The sequence below is a fragment of the Diadema antillarum genome, unplaced genomic scaffold, assembly GCF_040938485.1.
Source record: "Diadema antillarum isolate AM-2024a unplaced genomic scaffold, OU_Dant_1.0 seq00000467_RagTag, whole genome shotgun sequence".
Classification (NCBI taxonomy): Eukaryota; Metazoa; Echinodermata; class Echinoidea; order Diadematoida; family Diadematidae; genus Diadema; species Diadema antillarum.
This window is the reverse complement of record NW_027271437.1, coordinates 417,525-444,623: the sequence shown is the minus strand read 5'-3', so window position 1 is coordinate 444,623 and position 27,099 is coordinate 417,525. Positions and strand designations below refer to the sequence as shown.

General features: G+C 37.2%; 1 protein-coding gene across 1 annotated transcript in view; it reads left to right on the top strand.

Annotated features, from left to right (window-relative positions):
* The window catches only part of LOC139733283 (integrin alpha-9-like), an 85,100-nt gene that overhangs the window by 46,742 nt on the left and 11,259 nt on the right, over positions 1-27,099 (top strand). The window contains 14 exon segments of the mRNA XM_071644117.1: positions 3,266-3,401; positions 5,778-5,912; positions 6,512-6,601; positions 9,141-9,283; positions 11,600-11,737; positions 12,600-12,803; positions 15,331-15,467; positions 16,222-16,400; positions 18,051-18,118; positions 18,120-18,194; positions 19,216-19,359; positions 20,246-20,325; positions 20,715-20,859; positions 21,719-21,811. Of these exon segments, the coding sequence (XP_071500218.1) occupies positions 3,266-3,401; positions 5,778-5,912; positions 6,512-6,601; positions 9,141-9,283; positions 11,600-11,737; positions 12,600-12,803; positions 15,331-15,467; positions 16,222-16,400; positions 18,051-18,118; positions 18,120-18,194; positions 19,216-19,359; positions 20,246-20,325; positions 20,715-20,859; positions 21,719-21,811 (1,767 nt within the window).

Sequence of the window (27,099 nt, the reverse complement as noted above, 5' to 3'; positions counted from 1 at the left end):
CGTAACAGGCCTAAGACCCTCGATCTTCAGATTGAAAGCAAAATTACCGTGTTACCATGGCAACTGCAGTCAGTGTAAGTGGCTCAGTTTATTAAAAAAAGTCAAGATATCAGAAAGTGACACACTTGTCTTGTCTCAATCCACTGTGTAGGTTTTTCGAATACTCCTGGAAATTTGCGAATCACTGATTTGTGTTTGTCTTTCTTTCTTTCTTCGTGTTTTGTTGAAGAGCCGAAAACACAATAGACTCTTTTAGGGCGTGTATGTGCTGTAGCTGACAGGAGATAGAGAAGAAGGCGCTTTTCTCATTTCCCGCCAGAATAGAGTGAAAAACAAACAAACAAACAAGTGAGGAAGAATATTGCAATGAACATCGGAAGTTAGGGCTAGGAATCTGCCACAGTCACTACGATTTCCTTCAGGCTAAATTTCATTGCTGGTTGTAAATTTGGTGTATTTTTGGCAGTTTGGGGGATATTTTGTCTCTCACGTCAATTACATTTACAAGAATTCTGCCCTTAGCCATTGCAACAAAAACAGAATAATTATATAGATTTGAAATGGTACGTATTTCAACAACATGTAATCTGAGAGATTGATTTACAGTTACAATCTTTGCTTTTGTATCGACAATCCTACACCGAGTCAGCGCCTACGTAATAATGGACAACCACAAAAATACCCATTTGTAAAATAAACATACCATACCCAAATTTACCAACAGTTTTTTTTATGTAGTGATATAACATAACAGATAAGAAAACTCTGACATCATGACCTTTTTTACATTGTCAGGATTTATGCACAGGTACACTAAATGATATTTTCAAGGCCCCCGGAACCCTTCGCCCTTCCTGTACAAAGGAACCATTATGACGTCATTGCACGATGCTTGCTTCTTGCAGTTGGTGACGGTGGGGTGGTGGTAGAAATCGTTTGTTTTCTTTTTTTTTCTATTTAGCTTCCTTTCCTCCATGAATATATATAGATATATATATCTGTGACTTATTAACCCCACTCTGTTGGCTGATATTTTCCTTTTACCATCCTGATGTTATGATTTGTGTTTTCCTTTATACAAAAATACTTCTGTGACCACCCCTGTCTTTTCTGCACATTAACATGCCCTGTTTTGAAATATTTATCCAAGTCGCGCATCCAATATTGTCTATCAAGGATGACCATGCAGCATGAACCAGCATGTTCGATGCCTATAGTGTTTGGTTTTGTTTGTTGCAGTAATTAAAAAGTCAAAGTGTGCAACCAATATGTGTTGGTTTTTTATATAGTCCTATAGATCTATACGTCGAGTATCATATTAGACCCAACAGCAAATTGAAATTACTGTGGTGTTGGATAGACAGGTCCCACGACACTCGTATCATGTATATTCATTATATCCAGAGATCTTTATCACGTTGGATTGGTGTTTATTAGCGCGATACCTTATCGTGAATCGCGTAGTAGGTGAATTGTTTATGACCGATTTTGATACCAACATCGTTATTATCATTGTTTTTATTACCACTATCTTGCGCATTTTGTGGTCATACCTTTTACCATGTCCTTTTCTTTTATTATTTTATCGCCACCATCGCCATACATGGCTGTCATACCATGCTCTTCCCCCGTCTGTGACAACATGCCATGTGCTACATAATTCATTCATACAGTTGTCATGTAGAATTCTTGATCAAGGTTCACATATCATGATCGTAGCTCTCATTAGGGATTCGTTTTCCCCTCCAAAGATTACCATCAATACACTGAAATAGGCATTAGTCTAGCCTGTGTCAAATCTGAACCCCCTCCCCCCCCCCCCCCCACCTAAGCAGCAAGAGAATTAAACTTCAAACGCTTCATGAGTCTTTTCTCATCTTCAAGTGACCATTACGCCCATCACCTATCGGCTGTCATATCATGTTTCGGCAATCATATCAGTTTGGGACGAGAATCATTAACTAGTACCATTTCTCAGTCACGCACATAACATTTTGGCAATCATCTGGTGATGCAATAATTCTTAGCGCCAAACATGGCCCGTACAAGAAGCTTACTACCGTTTTAAAGTCCCATGATGCCTTGCGAATGAGCTTAGGGTTACTTTCACTAGCAACTAAATCCAATTTCCAGTATGTCGACTAGCCGGAGCGTCATATTTATTACACAACATTTTGCAAATAATGCTCCACCATGATATACATATCACACACACACACATGCCACATACACGTAGACACACACGTTCATAAATATTAGTTACTGACTTTTTTCCTATTATATTAATATTCTTATGAAAATTTGGTAGGTTCTTTTTTTAGTTGTGAAGGAAGTTACTCCATTAAGTCGTTGCTAAATGTTTATACAGCTCCTGTCACTACTAATTCTCACCGAAGTTGCGAAAGTGCGACTCTCTTTTTTGTGAAACGGTCACTCTCCATTTTCTTTCTAACAAGAATATGACAGTATTTACCTTATCACTGTCGGTGTGATGGTGTTTTTTCTTTCTAATTCGCAGCCTTACTTTCACATTCACGACCTTCTTATCCTCCTTGAATGCAATAAAGCTTCGTAATTCAAATACAACCACTTTCAAATGCCAAAGCCCCTCTTTCGCAAAACTTTCAGCTTACTATATGGAATGTCTTTTTGTGATGGGTTCTAATTCGAACAATGCTGAATGACTTATAGGCACCAACAGTGCTCCGCAAGTTGTAAAAATCTTAGCCTCAAATACTATACCCATTATTGTTGGTCTGTATTTTGAAAATGGCGGTTACTGCCTATTTCTTTGAGTACTCATTCGCGTTCGTATATAGCGTCTGAAGAAGACCATGGTGTATAAACAATTGTTGGAACTGATATTTGGTGTGGGTTATTTAAGTGACAGGAGCCACTGTTACTGCATGCTAAAAAAATACAAAAAAGCACATTATTGCAGAACCAAAATAATTCACGCAACCGTCAGAGTGAAGGAAAAAGTTAAAGTTCACGTAGTGTCGCGTAGTGTAAATAAATGAGCGGATGTGGTGGGCTGGTGGCTAAGTTGCACTCTCTCTAATATATATATATAAAAAGACGCTGCTTTTACAACAGAGGTTTCAGGGTGTAGATCTATAAAATGATGTTGTGTCGCCATTGTAGCTGCAAAAGGATAAAGCAAGCTCACACAAAACACAAACGCACTCTCATACACACAAAAAACAAAACCATGTGATCATCACCAAAATACACATTCGCTCCTTCATATTCCTTGTCGCGACAGACCTGCGGCCACATGTGGTCCAACCAGTTCTACGTGCAGACGCAATACCGCGTTATCTTCCCCAATGGCGCGTGTTACGAGGTGGACGCCAACCTGAATTTTCAGAGCGTTAACCGGACCACGCCCTGTTTGACACGTGAGTGTGTGTTGGAAATTTAGTTGTAGTTTCCGGTCAATCATCCTCGCTTTGTTGTAATCACTTCCTTGTAAACCCTAGTAAAATGTTGTAGTCTATTTGTGCACATTGTGTAGGCGTATACTCACAAATACTCGCAAATATTTGGTGTGGTCAGATTTTGTTAAGTTAATTTCTTTAATGGCAGTAACAGTTTGTTGTAAAGCTTTTTTCAGCAAATCCGATGTGAAGTAGTGTGCATTTACCATAAACAGTATACGTAATTATCGTTGATTAGATAAACGTCCCGATTCGCCTATACGTATCAGAACTTAATCTTTGGAATGAGCTCCGCATGTTAAGTTTTGCGTGAGGTTTTGCAATGCGATGCAAACTATATAGCGGCACAAATTTATAACTCAGTTCAAGCGCAGATGCATTTTAGATGATATTATAGACTTTCGCGTTATGTGTATCCTTCTTTCGCAAGCGTCAATCGTGACGAATGTTATATCTGTAGTCATTTAAAGATTCTCTTTTTAAATCTTGTCTACTGCAGATATTATGAGCAAAGAAACGGAAAGTTAGAAAGAAAGTAAGAGAGAGGGAGAAAAACAGAATGCGTGTAAGAGAGTGAAGAGAGGTATAGCGAAAAAGAAAAGAGAGGAAGTAATACCTTTCTCACTACACAAGGTACAGGTCTGTGCATTACGACTGTGTAATATTTACAAGATTTGATGTGTAAAGAGTAGATAATGAGTTTCGCCTCCCCGTGAGTGTTTATTCCATTCAGTAATTACAAAGTGTGATAAAGTGCACACAACTGTGATTGCGCTTTGACCACAGTGTTTTTCTTTGTAAATAAGTGTGGAAAGAGATCGTATTTGCATGGATACAAAGGATTTGAGATGAGAACATATTTTTTTTTTTTTATACCAAATCTGTGGGTCACTTGGACATCAATGTGCGCGGTTCATTTTGAAACGGTGTGTTGACATCGGGAAGACCATCGGGGAAAAAAAATATCGCAGTTTATTACTGAGCATGGCTGTAATGCTTCGCACCTCGAATGGATTTGTCGCCAGTGTGTGTAACTCGTAAGGGCACCCTAGCTAATAAGTTTTAGAAGAAAGACCAAGGAAAATACTATAAGCATTTCCACTTTGCGGAATCCATAAGAAAGCGAGATCTTATTCCTTTTATTCCCTTTTTAAAGTGATTTAAATGGACACGCTGCACCTAACTAACCTAAACATGATTAGTATTGAAATGGTAATGCGTAAAAGATGTCACTATTATTCTCACGTTTTATCTCCGTTAAAAAAAAAGAAAAGGTAGGGCCATCATTTATTTGATAAATCTCTCGCTTTTGATTATTTGAATTCAGGTTCTTTTTAATTTTTGAATGTTCTCTTGAAATGAATAATCAGTGTGGTTATTATCGTTCTGGTTTCCCGAAAAACGTTCAGGTGATTCTGTGATACTATGGTGATTAAATGTGGACATCATATGCGTTATACTGTTGCTAACTGAGGTATACTCTTTCAATAGACATTATCCATGTGTATTTGCCTTTGATCTATTCTAACTTCCATTCTACAACTATTCTAAGAGAGTGATGCAAGCGCATTATGCGAAGATATACTAATGATTTTGTTTGAAGATAAACTGTTGTGCATGAATTTTACATTTGAATGCCTTTAAGTGAGTGCATCGTGTATTTTTCCTTTTTCAGAGTTTGATGAAAATGACGAAGAACATTAATGATGACTTTGAAGATCTTGTATCTCAAATTTTGGTGAAAACCTCTTTCTTTCTTTTTTTGGAATGGGATTAATTGCCAGATAATCAGTCAAGTGATGTCCTGTCCAAACCCTAGATGTCTTACCCCCAAAATGAAGTCAACACGGCATTGCATAGGAAAGGCCATCCCATTTGTTACAGTGCTTTGGCTGCCATGTTTTTTTCGCTCTTCTGAACTTTTGGCACTTTTTAGATACGAGGTCTTGTCGTCCCCAATATGTATAGTTATATTGCTTTATTTGAAAAATAAAAAGTGTACACAGAATGTATTTTCAGTTTACCGGATATCGAGAGGATATTTAGGGGCCTATAAGAATTCTCTTTACTCTCTGCAATGTTATTTTGTATGTGTTACGTCAAAGTTTACCGGAACTTCTCTACCATTTTTTTAAAGGAATGTTACATGAATTATGTGTCTTATTCCAAATTTAATTCGAATTATTTTCATTAAAAAAAAACTCCTCTCATATCGATGATTCGTGCTATTATCACAGAAATTGGCTGACGTTTTAGATATTTTCCTATGCGACTGTCAGTATATTTGCGATCTTCATGGAACTCACTCGTCCCGATATATTGGGTTGAACTCCACAGAGGTGCAAATCAAGGCGGACAGCCAGGGGAAAGGCGTAGCGTGGCACGGGTGGTGCCAGGCGGGCTTCAGCGCCACTTACTCCCTAGACAGCCGCACGCTTATCCTGGGCGCAGTCGGGTCGCTGGCCTGGAGAGGTAGGTCTGGTCTATCTCCACCTCCCTGGTCTATCCCTACGTGGAGATAATTTGTTAGGTCTCATACCTGTAAATAATGATCCGCAGACCCACGAGAAAACAATGAATATGGAAGATATGAATTTTTATAAAATCTACAAAAAGAATTTCAATACCGTCCGTGCTTACATGATGATATCTAACTACTAAAATTCAACCTCTGGCTTTTCCGTTCAAACTCTGCTCAGAGGTCTGTAGCTAGGTACATGTAGCTAGGTGTGTCCCATTGCAGATGCCAGTAATATTTCGTAAATGACACAAGTGCGATGCCAATGTATTTGCCATAAATACCACAAAAGTTTGACGACAGAGATTAGAATCAGAAGAAACTACTTGGGTGGACCTTATAGTAATATGTGAATCACCGGTATTTGCAGTAAAGGTACCAAATTGAAGAGCTCACAGCACGTTACTACTGTCGTCTGTATATAACCCTTTGCATGCTGAGAGTGTCAATCGGTACAGAACACCCCATAGCATTGTACACATTGTCCAAAGTCCCCGGCAAGGAAAGGTTTAATAATTTCTGTGAGATGATGAAAAATATTACATCCCTGCAGGAAGCGTGGTGTCTATAATCAACGCGCAGACCAACGTCGCAGATGTATCCAGCTGGTACCCGCCGGATGACAAAGACGAAAGTTATGTCGGTAAGTGTCTTCACTTGAGTTTTTCATTTAATGGCTCACCTTTTCAGACAGTGTTTACATCGTAAACCGGCACCGGCGGGAACACACTTCCCAGCTAAATTTCCTCACAGGGTGCGGTAATGGAGGCTTCTTGTGTCACACGACTGTAACATACAAAACACGTGTTTATTCTCGCAATTTTATTATGAAAAAAAAAGGTGATTGATAGACTGGTCTTCGTTGTATGTAACCGTCCAGTTTTAGTCTGTCCATAAGTCAAATCTCTGTTGACATAACTCTTAACTCATAACTCTTAACTCTTGTTGTATCACATTTTTTTTTTACTAGGCCTTAATAACTGTGCACGCAGTTTAGCCCCAGTGAAAGTCCACGCCATCACCAGGTGGCGAGTTGCACCGCATAATCAAAACCTGCATAGAAATAATTGTACCTCTGGCCCACTGAACTCTCATACTATTCGATCTGCTGCAACTTTTACTCCTTAGACTATCAAAGAGGAATATGATGGAATAAGTTGAACAATAACATTCTTGTTTGTGTTTGTTTGTTTGTTTATTTTGTTTAAAGGTATGGTATAGTTTTGGTTGAGATAGAGATTTAGGTTTCAACTTTTTGTGAGATGATTAGATATTAACGAGCATACAATTCCAAGAGGAATGCGAAGCTTATTTCATAGAAATTTGAAATGGCTGATATATCCCAAAGTAAAGTAAAACAAAGTGGTCCTAATATAAGGTTGGTCCCACTTTTTATTAGGACCACTTTGTTTCTGAATATCTCAGCTATTTCAAAACGAATTTTCATCTAATCAACATTTATCTTCTCGTAGAATATGCTCTTTAATATTTGATTTTTTTTTTAAATTCTAATTATCTGACCAAAAAAAAAAGTGAAACCGGAATCCCCATCTCAACCAAAACTATACCATCCCTTTTGAATCCGAATAAAGTAGAATACATTAAACTTAATTTAAGATTCAAAGACGTCGAGAGTATTAGATAACTGCTACATGTACTTCGTAGCGTTAGCTAGTGTACATTTATCACACTATGAACATTGATTCTGGATGACGATCTGACATCAAGCAGGCAACATATTGGAGATAAAACCTCAAGGTGAAATACAAAGTAGAAACCCGTTTTATGACTGTATTCCTGTCTCTCTTGATCAAATTATCAAACACGTGATGGTAGATTCATTCAAAGCACACTGTTTTCAAGGTGCTTGTTATATCACGTACCAAATGTATCGAGTTTTGGGAAGGCGATGGGGGCGTTGTATCCGATACTTCATCAACCCACTCATGGAAATTAAGAGATTCCTTTGATCTGTTTACTAATCGCTCCAGTCACGGAAACATTTCGTCGTGTTCTAGGAAGTCATTAGTGAAAAATATTTAGCTTCCTGCTACGTGAGGGAGTTGTTGAGAGCCGAGTTTAGTTGCCATGGAATATCTTTGACGAATAACTCCTTTAATAGCAGAATCATTAAAGATCTAGATCGTTATGTCAATTTTCTCTCTTCCTTCTGAATAGTTAATATCACTGTTTACAAGAGAGAAGGGTTAATTTATGCATGAGAGAACAAACACTACCACCTTGTAGGTCAAATGTTGTTTAGATAAGTTTTCTTAGGATTATTCGCTTATGTTGTCATTAAGTGTCATTAATCATACATTATCGTGAACGTTATCGATAAAATCTGTCAGTACATGAAGAGTCCCAAAGTCGAGGCTAAAAAGCATTAGATGTATACATCTTTAAAAGATCGTATCTCTAATTTAATGGTTATGGGAATCGCTGTTTAGACAATGGTAATTTTTGTGTTATAATTGTTCATTATCTGTTACTCCCTGTTTTGTTCGTGCCCGTAGACGTATAGAGGATTCTTTGCTGACTTTAATCAGTCTTGAGAACGACGATCGATTTCACAAGCATAAGACCAGCCCAGTTCTTGAAACAGATTTCCATTTTCTATCACTTTATACTGTAAATATCGCATTATATTCCTATTGTTGTATATTTTCCTGTATTAACCAGTATCGGAAAGTCATGATTAGACTTCCAAAGCAGCTCAAAACTTGATTTACCCGTGAACATTACTATTTTGATTTAATGGGTTAGTAGACATCTGCAATGATCTTTGCCGAGAATGCATTGCAGTGCTGATTAACTGATTAAAACTTTACCCAACCGGAGAGAATTTATTACGTTTGTATTTTGATTAAAAATGTACAGTCTTCGCAAGAAGAGTCGTCATTTCAAGCAAAATTGCTTGGCAGGTATGTCGTCATACTAGTAACTGAAAGGGATTCCTATAAAAAAACAAAACCAAACATATATATAGTCAATAACAAAATATATTTTGTACAGTTATAGGCATGTGTGTGTTTGACTGACTTATCTTTGTCGTATTATGTTTGCGTCTTTCTCTGTTCGCAGACATTGTGTAAATCTATCATTAATGTTGAGATGCCATACTTCGGGCATACCATGTATTGCATCACTATCTCTGTATGTTCTTCTCGCTTCTTGTCCAGGCTATGCCGTGGGTTCCGGTCACTTCTTGTCCAGAGCATCCGTGGAGGGGGTGACAGGTGCGCCTCGGGCCTACGAGAAGGGTCAGGTCTATATCTACAACCTGCAGGATTTCACCCTCATCTCATCCATTAAGGGCGAATCGGTAAGTCACGTGGTAAAACTCTCCGCTATCATATCACACGAAAGGCGTCCATCTTTTTTTTTTCCTTCATAATTTGCGTCATTTTTCGCTTCAAGTTCTGTCACGCAATGTAATGCCATTGCGTACTGTATTTACATCTTACACAATGGCTCCGTGTTATCAAACGAGAGTTATGATTGATCGTGAAATCAACTATGATGTTTTACCACTTTTAATCAACTATGAGTTTAAGTTTTATGAAGAAACTTATAAGTGATTGTGAAGTTGTGATTGAGTTGTAGACTTGGGATTGATTTCGTGAAATTATAATCAATTACAAGTTTTGATAAAACTGGGCCTGGGCCCGAGAACAGAATGCGGCCGTGTTAAAACATCTTCAGCCATGCCCAACCTATATAGAACAACTGATGGTTGTAACTTGGGTTCATACAATGTTAGCAAATGAGTCGCAAAAGCTACAAAGCAGACCAAAGGTCTGAGGATTATTCTGATTACCTGTTTGAAGCAGCCATGAGTGGGAGAACGTGACGACACTCGAATGGTGATTCCTAACTGACAAGCTATAGATTGTTTCTTCTTGTCCCTTAAAAAATAATTCAAATCATCTGCGCCAGAACAATGAAACTCGAATGAAGATTTCATTGTGTATTTGCAATGGAGTAGTTGGAGTAAAGAAAAAAAAAGTCCCACACTCAGAATCCTTTTCATCTTCACAATGAATCATTCAAAACTCTATCAAAAGAAATATTTGGAACAGTGATCACAAAGTACCTTTGGACCCACCAAAATAACATAAAATGTACTAAACTAATATCAGATGAAATGAAGTAGATTAAATTTAAAAGGATCAAATCTAAAAGAAAAAAAAAGTCGGTGAAAAAACACAAAACAAAAACATGTTAACAACAGCGTAACAATCATGCCCCCTAAGATGTAACCATTATCCATTGACAAGGGTCCATTTCTTGAGAAGTGCTAGAATTCGGAGAACCTGTGTGAAAAGAAAAAAGAAGACTTTTCACGGAGTCTTTGTACCTGTCACGATCTCTTCGCCTTGTACCGTAACCAGAGTTTTGTTGTCGTTGTCTTTGCTGTGTTACTCTCGCTTTGTTTGTTTGTTTTTTTCTCCGTTTATATGTATACGTTTGTGTGTGTGTGTGTGTGTGTGAGTGTGCGCGTGTGAGTGTATGTGTGTGTGTGTGTGTGTGTGTGTGTGTGTTTCGATGCAAGGAAGAGATCGCACCTTGCCATCAAGCGTACAAATATCCCCCTGTGTGGCACACTCACCTTCATGAGTACATCGCATTAGCGAGATTAGAAATAATTCATCGGCCCGTTTATCTGTATCGTAATATATCCCATGCCTTATGCCTCCTGCTGTATAAACTGATACGAGTAATTAGATTTGGGAAATCGGTGTCAAGTCTAGTTTAAAGTGAATGCAGACACAGTTGCATTGATAGAGTATTAATGATTCAGTCATTTTCAGGGGAAACGAGTCTTTGACGTCAACTTTTCGGACCCGTAAATTAAAAGTTAATCGCTAACTTGAGAGACCTCGTACAGTTAATTGGAGACATCATGGTTGTGTTGAGAGCAGCATTCGTCAAATTTGACATTTCCTAGATGACACTGCCATATCTTCTTTAAAGCATTGACAAACCTATCTAATGTTCCAAAAATAAAGTTGTTATTTCCTTCCGGTTACTAACTGTATATATTGTAATATTTCTGTGAAAATACCCTGGCAGAATCTATGCGGAAAAACAGATTGGCGAGATGGCGCTGGGTATTTTATAAGAAAATCGAGAGGTTTAAATTGGTTGCTCAGTTTCAGGAACTGTCGAACTTTTTAAACTAGTTTGTATTTTGAAGTTCTAATGGATGGGAAAGAAATCATGAAACATTGTTGTCTCTATAGCGATAAAATTTGCCCCAATCGCCATGCTGATAAACTATTTACCTACAAATTCATCTTACTCTTTGTTAAGGAAGCAGAACAAAAGATGAAAACATGCATAAATTCTACACAGGTAAACTTGTTAAGCAATTGGTATTGTAATGGAATCACATTGCTGCATTACTGGAATATGTGAGCCTCCGTTATCATCCTGTTCAGTGTATTCTTTTTTCAGAGTATAGGTATATCCTGTCAAAGAACACAACACAATTTCACAAATCTGTACATCTCACTGTCAATTCGTGTACTACGTGATGTGAAATTAAAGCATCATGATTCATGTCTCGAATGCCCCTTTAAGTTTATACGCGAGAATCCGGTCATGATTGATAGAGATAGACGCTTCTCTTTTCTAGATGAATACGTACTTCGGGGCAGCGGTGCTCGGTATCGACCTGAACCGTGACGGACTGACCGATCTCCTGGTGGGGGCGCCCCAGTACTCTGAGGACCAGGACGAAGGGCGTGTCTACATCTTCATCAACGACGGGATGGTAGGAGGGCTGCGATATGAGCTGTGATACTTACAAAAAAAGAAAGTTGATGATATGATGGTGATGGTAATGATGGTAATGATGATGATGACATGATTACAGTAATGGTGATCATGGTCATGATGACATGATAATGACATTGATAATTGGTGACGACAACGATGATGATGAGGAGGATTATTACATGATTTCGGTGATGATGATAATGACATGGATGTTGATGTTGATGGTTATGACATTGGTGGTGGTGATTATGGTGATGATGACATGATAATGACATTGATGCATTTGATGGTGGTGACGATAAAATGATGAGGAGGATAGTGATGATATGATAACGGTGATGATTTTAATGATACTGTGATGATGATGATGATGATGATGAGGAGGAGGAGGAGGAGGAGGATGACATGATAATGGTGATGATGATGATGATGATGATGATTATGATTATGATTATGATGACATGATAACGGCAATGATGAAAATCATAATGAAGATGATCATGTTCGAATGATGACAAAGGTGATTGTCATGATGATGGGACCAGAAGAAGTAAGGAACACGAAGAAGAAGACAAAGAAGAAGAAGAAGAAGAAGAAGAAGAAAAAGAAGAAGAAATTAAGAAGGTGGATAAAATAAGGAAAGCGAAAGACACGTTTACCCCTATGTTAATACGGATTTAGAATCAACAAGAATGTGTAGCTTCATGTGAAGAAGAGGAAGGTAACGTTAAGAGCCCCTCCCACTGACTGACTATGTTCTCCCCTATAGGAAAAAAACAAACAAACAAATATAATGAGTTCAAACACTTTTGGTTTTAGAATATAACGGTTTGTAATGAAATTCCCCCAACTAACAGGCCATTATGCGGAAGCTGGATTTCAAACTGATGGGAAGCAACAGTATTGGGGCTCGCTTCGGTTCGGTGATCGAGTCGGTAGGCGACATCAATCGGGACGGTTTTGAAGACGTGGCTATCGGAGCCCCGTATGAAAACAACAACCGAGGTGCCGTGTACATCTACCTGGGCGGGGAGTATGGACTGAAAAAGCCTTACAGCCAGGTATGTCTAGGAGTAAGGACTAACAGTTCGAGAAGTTGTAATCTTCTCATTATCCTGCGAAAGAATCGTTTAAAATCTCGATTCTGACTATTTGGACTCATTTTTTTCCGGGCCCAGCGTATTCTCGTCTGATGCCTCTTGCATAAAACTTTTTTACCTGAGAAAAACTCTGGTAAGAACCAAAAACTCAGGTTAGTAAGAATCCACCATTGCCTTTAACACACACACACACACACACACACACACACACACACACACACACACACACACACACACACACACACACACAAATATGTTAAAAAGTTATCCGAGTTTTCTCAAGTCAAAAGTGTTATGCAACAAACTCGAGTGTAGGGTTGTGGTTGTCAGTGACAGTTCGCGCCCCCACTTCTTTTCTTTATTTGATGTCAAATTTCCATGGAGTTTGCATGGGGTGAGCAGAATACTTTGGTAGTTCGATAGAGATTGAAATTTGATTGAATTCGTGATTTTGTGATTTCATGAATTCGTGATTCATATTTTTAGCATCATTTTGAGATGCTCACAATAATCAATTTTCTAATACACAGCATTTCGACTCACACGCACACACGCACACGCAGACTCAAACGATTTAAATGTCAACTTTAAAACGTAGAACTTTCAAAGCAACAAATATTTCGTCTTAAAAAACAAAACAAATATGAAGCATATAACATTATTCTTTTTTTATTGCGATGACATATCAACAGATCCCAGACAGATAGACTAAAATTGATTCGAAAGTAGACATGACATGTGATTCCAAATGATAGTATATGTTTATTTATGCTAGTTTTTGTTTTGTGCTATAATTTAGTTATTCCTTTTTGGTGATTGTTGTTTCGTCAACAAAATATTGTCGCTTGTTAGGATTGAAAAAAAAAAAAAAAAACGTTCGATTTGATATCTGCAAATATAGTGCTTATCCCGCTCAATAAATTAAAAAAGACGCTCATCACCCCTCAACCTCCCCCCCCCCCAAAAAAAAAAAGACACAAAACGAATTAATAAGCCTCAACCCCCCAAAAAAAAAATAAAAAAAGACACAAAACGGATTAATAGACTGACACCCAAGAAACAATCATCAAATCACCCAGAGATGACAATCAAAGTTAGATCAGTTACTTCGTGGAGTTCGATTTAGTTGTATGAGCACACAGTGAGGACCATGGCGATACACGCCATTTCGCCATTTTATCGATGATCTTGAGTTTTTTTCCGGAAGGAAGTCATCCGAGCAGACAGATAAGATAAGGCCTATCACGCTGTCATAAAATTTTAGTGGGACGTACTTAGTAAGTGAAAGGTCTCCCTTGAATTTTCATCGGGATTCCTTTCACATCCCATGAATCATAAACACGTAACTTCAATGTTTTAAGCCCCGGAGCATGTCTTTCAGTTCACCCAACTTCCGTTGACCAAATTATAGAGAAAAAAAGTCTTCAGATTTTTTTATCTCCGTACAAAAATATTCTTTGCCTAAAGTGGACTCTGTGTAGTCAGAAGTATTCATACCCCGCTCAGCTATTTCCTTTAAACTTTTATGACCAGACTATGGCCAAATATGACCTGCGTTCTTTTTGTTGTTGTTGTTGCTGTTTTGTTTTTTACTTTTTTGAAGTGTTTGATGATTTTTATCTAATTTCCTTCCTCTTAGTCATTCACATTTAACGAGATCATCTCTGGTCATGTACCATAAGTTTTCTGTGTTCATAGAAATCAACATGATATTAGTATGGAATTCGCCTTTAAGTGGTTTCTGTTTGGTCAAAAGTATTGAAATTTAATTTCCCGTTCAGTTATTTGTTTTCAACTTTCACGAAATTATCTTTGGTCATGTACCATAAGTTTCCTGTGTTCATAGAAATCAACATGATATCAGTATGGAATTTGCCTTTACGTGGTTTTTGTGTGTTCAAAAGTATTGACATTCCATTTCCCGTTCAGCTATTTGTTTTCCACTTTCATTACCATACTATGACCGATCTATGTTACCGTCGTATTTTTGAGTGTTTGATAATTTCATCTCGTTTCCTTCCTCTCTGTCATCACGTTTCACGAATTCATCTTCGGTCATTTACCTTAAGTTTTTATCTCACAGTGTTTTATCTCTGCTGTTGTATCTCGTGAGATGAACTTATTCCTGAACTTTTTTCTCACGAAAGTTTATCATCGTGTGTTTCATGTGTTTAAGTCAGAATTTAAGGGTCATACGTGAAATAAATGCCCTGCTGCATTCAAAGTTTTGTTTGAATGTCATGTTTTTATCTGAAGTAAAACCAAGTTACCCTGCTCGGCAAATCGGCAGAATTCAGCCTTTGAGACGTACTGTAATTCATTCCTTGAATTAGATTTTGACATAGTTACATATGTTAAAGAAGTGAATGGTATTGAATCTGAATTAAAAAACAACAACCAAAAACTGAAATTCAAAATGAATCATCAAAACATACTACTCATTTGAAGTTCGATGTATAAGTTGATATCAACATTTTCATATGCACAGAGGTTGACCGGTTCGAGTGTGAACCCGAATCTGATGTCGTTCGGGAGTTCGATCTCGGGAGGTATCGACATGGACAACAACGGCTACAACGACATTGTGATCGGCGCGTATGCAAATGATACTGCTGCCCTCTATCTGTGAGTTTACGTCAACATTTGCACAACGCTAAAAACTTTACGGGAATTATTATGCAGATAGATAGATAGATAGATAGATAGATAGAGGTAGATAAATACATAGATAGATAGATAGATAGTAGATAGTAGATAGATAGATAGAGAGATAGATAGATGGATGGATGGAGGTAGATAGATAGATAGATAGTAGATAGATGGAGGTAGATAAATAGATAGATAGATAGATAGATAGATAGATAGATAGATAGATAGATAGTAGATAGATGGAGGTAGATAAATAGATAGATAGATAGATAGATGGATGGATGGATGGAGGTAGATAAATAGATAGATAGTAGATAGATAGATAGATAGATAGATAGATAGTAGATAGATAGATAGTTGATAGATAGATTGATAGATAGTAGATAGATTGATAGATAGTAGATATATTGATAGATAGATAGATAGATAGATAGATAGATAGATAAATAGACAGACAGATAAAGTATTGACTTATTTGGAAAAGAATCACGATTAGAATAGCATGAAATAATTGTCTTTTTGCAGTTTAGGCCAATCAACCTTAAACGCTTAATGACGGAAATGATTCTGTTGTTTTGTTCTGTTTTGTTTTGTTTTTAAACATAAATGACAAGAAGTAGTCATAACCTCCTTCGCAGATGCTCTTGTGTTAACTTAATCGTTCTTTGTGTCTCACTGCAATTACGTGATCTTTTTTTCCCCTTGGGTTGAACGTTTGAATCGTTGCCAGGAGTAAAGCCGTGATTGACATCGAGTCCTTCATCACCCTGACTCCATCACTTATCGACATTAACAAGACGGCCTGCATGCAACATGGCAAACCCGTCTCCTGTCTACACATCATGGCTTGTGTCAAGTACACCGGCGCGTCCGTGCCAAACCGAATCGGTACGCATCAGACTTTCCGATGCCTTAAACATGCCCAGACTGTTCGTTCACGCTTTGATAATTGTTCTGTGTTTGCAGTTTAATCAAAGTTCGGTTATATAGTAAACATGTTCCTTAGTATAAGCTGAAAGGTTTGACAACTTAATTTATAATACTTACTTTAACCCTATTCCCACCGGGGGAGGGGGGCCATTTTGCTCTCGCCGCGACATTTTATGACTTTTTTCTTTCAAGTATCGCACAACTTTTGAGACCAAATTTGTCGCTCCCAGGCATACCGTTTTGAAGCCACGCCCCTTTGAAAAAATTCGTCGACCCAAAAATTGCTCAAAAACATGATTTTGTGTACAAATCCGATGTAAATTGTGTTTTTGCAATTAATTCATATAAAAATAAATATTTTTACTTTCAATGGGTGATAATGATTTATTTTAGCCTGATTATGCTTTTAAAAGTTTCTGCGACAAATTTTGATGAAAAAAAACAACAAAAACGAAAAGTAAAAGAAACAAAGAAGTACATAAGAAATAATTATGAAGCCGAATTTTTGCTTCAATATTATTGTTGAGGATATTGAACAGAATATGTTTACCATAAATTAGAAGTCTTGGAGCTTTATTTTTTTATTTATAGGCAAAAAAATATTTTTGCATGAATTGATTAATATAAAATACATAAATTAAAATTTGAAAAATCTAACTATACAGTCTTGTGGATTACATTGGCCTCTACCTTAGTGCAAATTTTCGCGAAGATCGCGCGATCCACGACCGAGATCTGAAGGCCCCCCCCCCCAAATCCCCTAATATCGTGAAAATGATGTATCCTGACCAAACGACTCGTTCATTCATCAGCCAACAAACTAATATTGCATAATAAATTCAATTAGATCATCAGAGATTTTTGAATGGGTGAGAGAAGGATTTTACGCTTCGCATGCATGTGGTTTCTGCGTATCACAATGACATCTTATGCCCCCCACCCCCGGGGGTATTTATGTTATGCAATAATTCTATGGAGATTTTATCTTCTGCCGTCAAGACCATCTTACTGAATCCAGATGTTAATCAATAACGATGTACTTTGTTAACAGGAAATCCTCTTAGTTTTAATCACTTTTGACAGCTTCTACCATCAAGACCATCTTACTGAATCCAGATGTTAATCAATAACGATGTACTTTGTTAACAGGAAATCCTCTTAGTTTTAATCACTTTTGACAGGATCTCTGACATTAGTCGTGAAATTGTATTTCAAAAACTCATGCAAAGATTCTATCAAAAATATTATCATGTCCATTTCCAATCCACCTTCCTCTTCCTCTATCTCCTTTCCTCACCCCATCCCATCCCCCTTTTCCCTCCCCTCTCTTTTTTCACTCTTTCCCCATTCCTAAACCCATCTCTTTCCCCTTTCAACACCCCTTCTCTCTCCTTCCTATTCCCCCTCCCCTCTCTCCCCCTTCCTATACCCCGCACGTTTAATCCCCTTCTCATTCTCTTTCGTCTCTCCCCTTCCTGTCACCCCCTCTCTAATTTCCTGTCTCTCCCCTAATACCATCCCTCCCCCCTCCTCCCAATACCCTCCCCTGCCCCCCCCCCCCTCCCCCTCCCTCTATCACTCTATTCTACACCCATCCCTCCTCCCAGGGCTTGACTATGTGTTGGAAAGTGGACCACTTCAAGATTGCGTCGGGGCTGCCCACTCGCATGACTCTCGTGAAAGATGGTATGGTGATGGGGGTCGAAGCTGACCCGAAACATTCAGCTGGCAGTGGGGCAGCAGAACTGCTATGAGATTGATGCCCACATGAAGGTGTGAAATGATTATGTCAGGTGCATGCAAAACTATAAACTAACTGGAAACACTACATCATGCTCAATCACAAAACAGCAGTTCAAATGCAAAGAAAAACTGCAAAATATTTCAATGAACTGAAAACAAAAACAAAATACATAGTATAAAATTTGATGAGATGATGTCAGGAATTTTAGAAGTTTCTATGTGGGTGACATAAAATGATGATAATTCTTCAGGAAACTTAATTTGTGCCGTAAAGACTATTCTTTATAAACTGTTTGGATACTATAGCCCACTCCCCCTGAAAAAAAGAAAAGAAGTTATGAAGTGTAAAAGCAAGTATGCAAATTACTCTAGTTTGCCTCATATCTTACGTGTGATTACAGATAAAAGTTTGTTGATTAAAGACAATTTTTGTTTTGCAGATAATGTTTATTAGAAAAAAACACTTCAAACTTGCACGAACTTATCTCTGTTCGCAATTGTATTTGTAAATTCTGTTCTCTAAACATAATCAGATCTGGCAATAAAAATATGACTTTTATGACCAGAATTCCCTCGTACACAAGAAAGAGCCAAGTCACCATATCTTTTTTTTTTTTAAGTGAATAGAAATTAAAAACGTTTATGAAATGAAATGAAATTTATTTACCAAACAAACATCTCAACATACAAACAGTCAATAGTTTTGGCAAAAAAAAGAATTGGCAATAGCGTGCATGCTATGTGAGGCTAGTCCTTTCTATGATATTAATTATAATAAACGTATTAATCTCACAATGATATCAGTTTCTATATGTATAAGGAAGTTTTAAAGTATGTTTTAGCAGGGTTTTATTTTGTTGTATGATTCTTTGTGCAAAGCATGGTAATAATTATTTTCAATCATCGTTTCGTACTGAATTATCTCCATGAAATGAATTCGACTTCCTCGGAGTACTTAGTACACTCCATTTTTGATATAATCCTTCTTGGTGATGTGTTTGCCCCTCTTTCTTAACTTGTCTTGCCTCCTTGCTCCTCTTGATCTCTCCAGAAAGATATGAAGGATTTCTTGAGTCCGGTTCCCTTCAGACTTTCTCACAAGTTACGGACCCAGCCGGGGGCGCGATACATCACCCAGTGTGGGCGGCTGTGTCCCACAATCAGCCCCTATTCAGATAGCAGCGTGGGTCAGATGGTAAGGCATCACATTAATTGTAGCAGTCATATTACAGTCAAAACACCCTGTAAACACCTGCTAATGATGATAGAATTTAGGGGCATGACAAACTGTACAGCACAATAGTGCTTAGACAAAGCACATTTACAAAGTTCATAAAGTGGTACTTCAACAAAAACAGGTTTGTTTGGGATGCTATTTGAGTACAAAATGGTCGCAGTATCTCTGACTTTGAAGGGCACACTATTCTAGACTTTGTGACTGCAATGCTGAAAAACTTCTCACCTCGCGAAAGATTGGCTGTAGGTCCAGTCAAACACTTTTTTACTGTGCCCGTAGTTATTTGCTCCTGAAGTCCATTTCCAGCTAACAGAGGAAAAGATATAGCAATTTATCAAGCACAGACATGGTGGGGAGAGCTAATTACAATCAAGATCCAGTGATCCTGTTTTACCAAGATGAACTAAATAAATGAGCTCGAGTACAAAATTTCAACTTTGCAGGTAGGATGATACGATTAGAGACGTACCGACATTGTACACAGGATATTCCTTTCACGACAATTGATAGAACTGACTTATCATTATTAAAAACTCTTTAGTTTCCTTTTCCCAGCATGGCAGACTTTTTAAAAGATGCGATGATATATACATGTACATTAAACTTGTATAACGTTGAATGAATAGTCATATTTTTTTTTTTAGTAATCTCATGGATTTTCCCTGTGTTACTGTCAGGAATCAACAACATCAAAATTAATTTTTCATACGTTAGATTTTGTTTAAAATGTTTTGTTATTATCATTATTTTGTACGTCTGGGTTCCTTCTTTCTGTCTACCTCACGGTCTTTATTCTATTTATCCCCCCCCCCCCCTCCTCATCTCTGCCTCCTTTTTCAAACAGGCAAGTTTCATCCATAATTGTGGTAATGATTCAAAGTGTGTGACGGACTTGCAGCTGACGGCAGATGTAATCATACCAAGGTAAGAACATGCCAAAAGGCTCGGAAGCTGTTGGAGATGTTTGCATCATGATACTCGAGTTAATGGCTTTCAATTGACGTAACTATCTTAACTGAAATCCGATTAAATTTCCTTATTCAGTCGCTTTTTTAAGTAGTGCAAGTATACGTTGTCAGTATCTCCTAGTAGTCCCATGGTCAGAGAATTCAAGATCCACCTTTAACCTATACCCAAAGCTGTCATGTGTTAAAGTATCTATTAATAGCCTGGAGATTAAAATATGTTACTCTTCTCCTAAATTCTTTTAAGATTTAGAACATCAGAATGACATAGTATTGTTCTCTACCAGTTGTCTTTAATGTTAACTGAACATTATGAGGGCATCACTCACTACTCCTTGACATCTATAGGGGAACTCAGTATCTCCCACTGGGGTCGGCAGACAACATCTACGTGATGGTGGACCTCCAGAATCGCGGCGAGGAGGCTCACCAAGCCCAGGTCATCATTGAGCATCCCTTGGAGACCACATTCGTTCGGGTGGAGACAAACAGGGTGAGTATGATGAGAATCTCCTTGTCGTGAAGGCATGTGCTTAGGGATGATTTCTGGGGACTTCGTGCTTCTCGTTCACCTTTTTCGTGGAATAATGGCAACCATAAGCCATATTTTGGAGGATGGGGGGGGGGGGGGGCGTTGGCAAGTTGGATAATAGTCCCCATATGGTCTGTCCAGGGATCTGTTCGCATACCAAGTTAAATTTGTTACAATTGATTGCAACTTGGATCAAATGCAGCTCGGAAGTGATCGGAAGTTATGTTATGATATCAAGCGTAACTTGTATGTGCAACAGATTAGCAGTATAAAAGACTGCAAATTTATGTCAAAGGACTAACATTTGATTTTTGGAGTTACAATTACTTGTAACATTTTTTTGTTTTGTTATGCAACAAGATCCTGGTAATATCTTTGAGGAAGAGCAAGGTATCTGATCTAGGCCTGTTGGCTAGTAGAGTGCGTGAATGATGATAAGTCAAGGGTTCAGCCTGCCCATTAGCATAGTAGGCTACTTGCATTTCTTATAATGAAGCTCTATGCCTGGATGTCTTGTTAAGGTGTTATGGTCCAGTGGATCGGAGCGCGGAAGGTTTGTAACCATCGTCAAATCTTACACCAATATGTTTGATCATTTCTCAAAGTCGTAACACTTATTTTAACACGTTATGGAGGTACTGAATTCAGTTCTTCTGTACGACACTCGATTGGCTCCATGCACAACATTGAAAGCGACCTATCGTTAACCCGGAGGCATTATTAATTTAATACTTTTGTTTCTGGGACAAGGAATGATAGATCAAAGCATGATAATGACAAGAACTCATTTTGTTTATGTTTTCGTCCCTCACCCAAACAGCAAGACGCCATTGTGCTGTGTCTCCCACAAGCGCCGAATATGACTGCCTCCCTGTTATGTGATGTGGACAACCCAATGAAGGCTAATTCAAGGGTAAGTCTCAGATCCTAATATCTACCTTTATACGGTAGATTATTTACCTCTAACAGAAAACGTTATCTGCGTAAAGTTTTTTTTTTTTTTTTCAAATGATAGAATTTATTGATTTCTCGAAGCAACATAATTTTACAGAGGATAAATGAATTACAAAGTTATTACTTCAACACAAAAACATTTCTTTGATACAAACAATTTAAACACATATCTGTGTTTTTATACTTTTTTTTCAAATATTTAAATATCTTCTTACTAAAAAACATACTATAAAGGGTCGTACATGCGAGAATGCGAAAATAGGATAAAATAACTTTTGGCAGTCCGAAAGCCCGCCCAGGCCCGCCCGACATGGCGACGACGAGTGCACATTGAATAACTTCCACAGGACCATTGCAATTGACTACACACAGCCCCGCCGCCGTACACAAGTGTAACACTTGAGCACAGCGACAGGGCCACGCACAGCCACATTGCAATGTACAGCTAATAAAAGGAAATTCGTAAATACTAATAGGCCCCATGGACAGAAAATCTAGAAATTAGCATACAAAATTCACCCGCCGTCCCCACGCTCTGGCAGGCCCCCAGCGGACTTCCGGCAAGCCATTGGAACGCCAAGGATGCACCCTGCCCGAAAGTATGTACAGTGTATACATTTACATTACACACGCCACACCCAGGTAGGCTCCTAGAAAGCCACCGGGTTGCCATACCCTGCCCGAAAGCATGCATAAATAAAATTACATCATAACAACGTTAAAAGAAACTCGCGGGTACATAGACCTTTAAACTATTTTCATGCATACCTCCCCGGCAAAGGTTGCTCCAGGCAACCCGTAAACACGTCAATATCCACCTGACGTTGCAACAACTAAATGTATGCAAGGTGGATTCCAAGTATGGAATTATTTTCTACAAACAAAATCGAATGTTACCAGTTTCCGAGAGAAAATACCTCCATATATTTGACTACGAACCAAATGAAAGTGTTGCATCAGCCCCATCCTTGAATCATCAAGAAACATGAAATACACTGTAACGAAACAACATCAGACAGTTCAAATAAGTTGAACATGTCTCCATTTATCTAAAAACACAGTGATTTTACCTTGTTTTAGATATATAATTTCTTCAATTTCATAATAATGTTTCAAAGCTTTTTGAAATAACGCCAAAGATAATGTACCGTTCTTACATCTTGTGGCGAATATGTAATATTTGGCATATAAAAAAACAGAATTCAATGTAGTGAAAGGACCATTTAAGATTCCAAATATGAAATCGTTAAATGTGAGAATAACTTCATCTTTCAAAACTTGTCTTTGGAACTCTCTCAAAAAACGTTGAGTATAAGGGCACTCCCAGAACAAATGTGTAATTGTCTCGGTTGTATCTAAACAAAAGGTACATAAATCAGAATCTGACAAACCAATTCGTTTTAGCAGTTTATTCACCCCGAGGATGTTGTGTAGAATCTTGAACTGAAAATAACGCAATTTTGTCGACAATGAACGTTTAAAAGGAATGAGATAGATTTTTTCCCAGTCAGTGACTGGTTCTATCAAAATTGAATTCCATTTTTCTTGTGATTTTGGAACTTCACGAAAATTATCTACGCATTTTCTATGAATAAATCTACATACTTTAGGAGCTTTCTTAATTTCAAGAATCAGTTCTTCTTGATAATTTTTATCTTGAGTTTGAGGTTTTTTAACAAGATTTTTCCAGTTAAGAGGAATTGCAGATATGATGGAAAAAAAATCCAAAAAATTGCATTGAATTTCATATTTATTTCTAAATTGTGAAAATGAAAGAAAATTACCCTGTTCATTCAAAATATGATAAATTCTCGTAATACCTTTATTTATCCAATTATGCTTAATAACAACTTTTCCATTAATTCTAATGCAAGAATTATTCCATATAACCTGATTATGAATATATCTGTCAGGAGGGTTCTGAGAAAAAACTAAATTACTCCAGCAGACAAGAATTTCTCGTATGAATATATTTCCGACCTGATTAATCATATCCTTGCAATCAAGATTACAAATCCAAAATAAGTCTCCACCGAGATCTTTCATTGACAAGTCAAAAAAGCATTTCCAGCTACCCCTACTATCAGGGTTTAAAAAGCGTTTTACCCATGCGGTTTTAAGACCAACAATCATTGACTGAATGTGTATCATTCGTAGTCCTCCCTCACTATAATCTCCAATAATAATTTTACGTTTGATCTTATCTGGCTTCTTGCTCCATATAAATGAATATATAACAGACTCAATTTCTTTTATGAAATCATCTGGAGGCTTTGGAAGAACAGAGAATAAAAATACTAATTGAGATATACCGAGAGATTTAACAAGAGTAATCTTACCTATTGGGGTTAAATTTCTAGGAGCCCAAACTCTAAAAATTCTTTTCAGTAATTCCATTTTAGGCTTAAAATTGAGTTCAAATAAGTCATTTGGGTTTGTAGTAAAACGTATACCCAAAAGGCGATAAGGCCCTGGTGAATATGTGAAACCCAAAAAGGATACATCTGGAGGATGGGCTTTGTAATATCCTAAAGCAATAACATCTGATTTGTTGCGGTTAATACACAAGCCAGAATATATTTTCAGTTGATTTATAATATACATAATTCTGGCAAGAGAGTTTGTGTCTTGAACATAAAATGTTGTATCATCAGCATACATACTTATCTTTATTTCAACATCATTGATTATGATCCCTTTAACGTTATCGTCTCTTTTAATCCATATACTCATTATTTCATTGCAGATTATAAACAGTAACGGGCTAAGGGGGCATCCTTGGCGCACACCTCGCGTAAGATTAAAGAACTCAGAGGCATGACCATTATTTAAAACACAAGAATGAATATCAGTATACAAAATTTGCACCCAGGAGATCAAATCATCTCCAAAGTTAAAGTATCTTAAGGCTTGAAACATATATGACCATTCCAGTTTATCGAATGCCTTTTCTATATCTGCTAACAGCATAAAACCAGTAGCTTCACAGTCAATCATGTCTAATGCCAGTCTAATATTTTCACCAATGAATCGCCCCTTCATAAAACCGGTTTGATCACAACTTATTATATCAGACAACACTTTCTTTAACCTTTGGGCAAGACATTTTGCCAAAAGCTTGTAATCAGTATTCAGAATAGATATGGGCCGCCAATTCTTCAAAAAAAGTAAATCCTGATTTTTTTTTTGGAATAAGATTAATGATTGCTCTCCTTTGGTCCAGGGATAATTTGCCTGAAGTAAAAGAGAAATTGAAACTATTAAGTAACATTTCTCCAAGATCTGTAAAAAAAAATTTGTAAAATTCACACGGGAAGCCGTCAGTTCCTGGAGTTTTATTATTCTTCATAGTTTTAAGACTGTGTAGACATTCATTGAGTGTGATCAAACCTTCACATTTTTCTTTTAAATTTTCAGACAATTTAATTTCCTGAGTGTCTCTAGGTAACAAATGTTCAAACTCTACAGTAGGAGGATTACACGACGTGTAAATCAACTTATAATAATCTTTGACAGTGTTTAAAATATCTTTTGTCGATGAAACAAGTTCACCATTATCATTGTAAAGTTTGGTAATAAGTTTTTGTCTCTGATTCCTTTTCTCCAAATTCAAAAAATATCGAGTGTTCTTTTCACCATTCTCGACCCAGTTTGCTCTGGATCTAATAATGACACCCTGAGTTTTCTTTTCATACAAAACATTTAAATCATCTCTGTAACATTTTATCTGTTGGGCCAGAGAATCACAAGGATTAAGAACATAATCAGATTCTAAATTACCTATTTTCTCAAGCAAATCATTTTCATATTTCTTATTCTGTTTTGCTTTCTGAATAGAGTATCTAAGAGTCAAAGATCTCATTTGACATTTCAAAAAATCCCAAAAAGTATTTGGGTCTAAAATTTCAAAATATAAAGTTTTAGTTTCTTTAATACAATTACGAATCTGTTCAACATATGTTTCATCTTGTAAAAGAGATGTATTAAATTTCCAAAAACCACGTCCTCTGATTTTATTTACTACAGAAAAATTAAGGGATATTGCTGAATGATCTGTTTTAAAACCAGGAGAGATCTCACATTTGTCAACTTGAACAACTAAATTACATGATATAAGAAAAAAATCTAAACGACAAAAGATATTTCTCGAATGCCAAGTATATGTACGAGTTTTAGGATTTCTAAATCTCCATACATCAATAAGATTATATTCTTCCATTATTTCATTTATACAAGCAACACTATTATAATGAGTAATTGCTCTGCCTCCTTTCTTGTCTAGGTTAACATCTAAAACACAATTGAAATCACCTCCCCAAACAATTGACTCACAGTCAAATTCAGACAGTTTCTCCAAAACATCAAAAAAGAACAAAGAGTCATCAATATTTGGACCGTAAACGTTGACAAGCGTAATTTTTTGATTATCAAGCAAAGCGTCCAAAATAAGAAGTCTTCCATTATTATCACAATAATGTTTATTAATTGTAACCAGCGAGGCGTCTTTAAACAATATACAAACACCTCTACTGTTTGAGGCACCATGAGAAAAATAAATTACACCATGTCCCCAATCTTTCGCCCATATACTTTCATCTTGAGGGGAGGAATGAGATTCTTGAATGAAAAAAATATTTGCGTTTTTACTACGTAACCAGTTAAACATTTCTAAGCGTTTAACTCTGTCACGAAGACCTCTGACGTTCAATGAATATATACCAAATGCATTCATAGATAACAGTAGGTTCTTTTACTCAAAAAACACGACCTCATTAAAAACAGACTTTGTAAGTTAACTGATCCCGAAACACTTCTAATACAATAGTATGAGAGCTTGGTACCACACACATCAACTTGCATTGAAAACGTAGAGCTAATACGACATATGTATTTGTTCTTTCCTCTATCCCTTTTAACATGAAAATACAAAATCAGGCTTGCTTCGAGAAAAAACAAAAAACATTTCCAAAACATGGCTGCTATGACAAACACGAATCAGACTCCGATTCCGAGAGCCGCACTGCTAAGCACGATTCCTACAAGAAAACATATAAAAAGCCGTTTAGAGCAAAAACAATTTCGGCATAAGAACTGAAACAGTATCACATATTGACTCGCGTGAATATGGAGCTGCTGTTTAGTGCTTAGAATATGGCAGAACATAAGGATGTAAATGCACGACTACAAACTCACAGTGCGGTAAGCCGATCTTGGCCGTAGCTGCCGTGTCTAGGACTGAAATAGTAA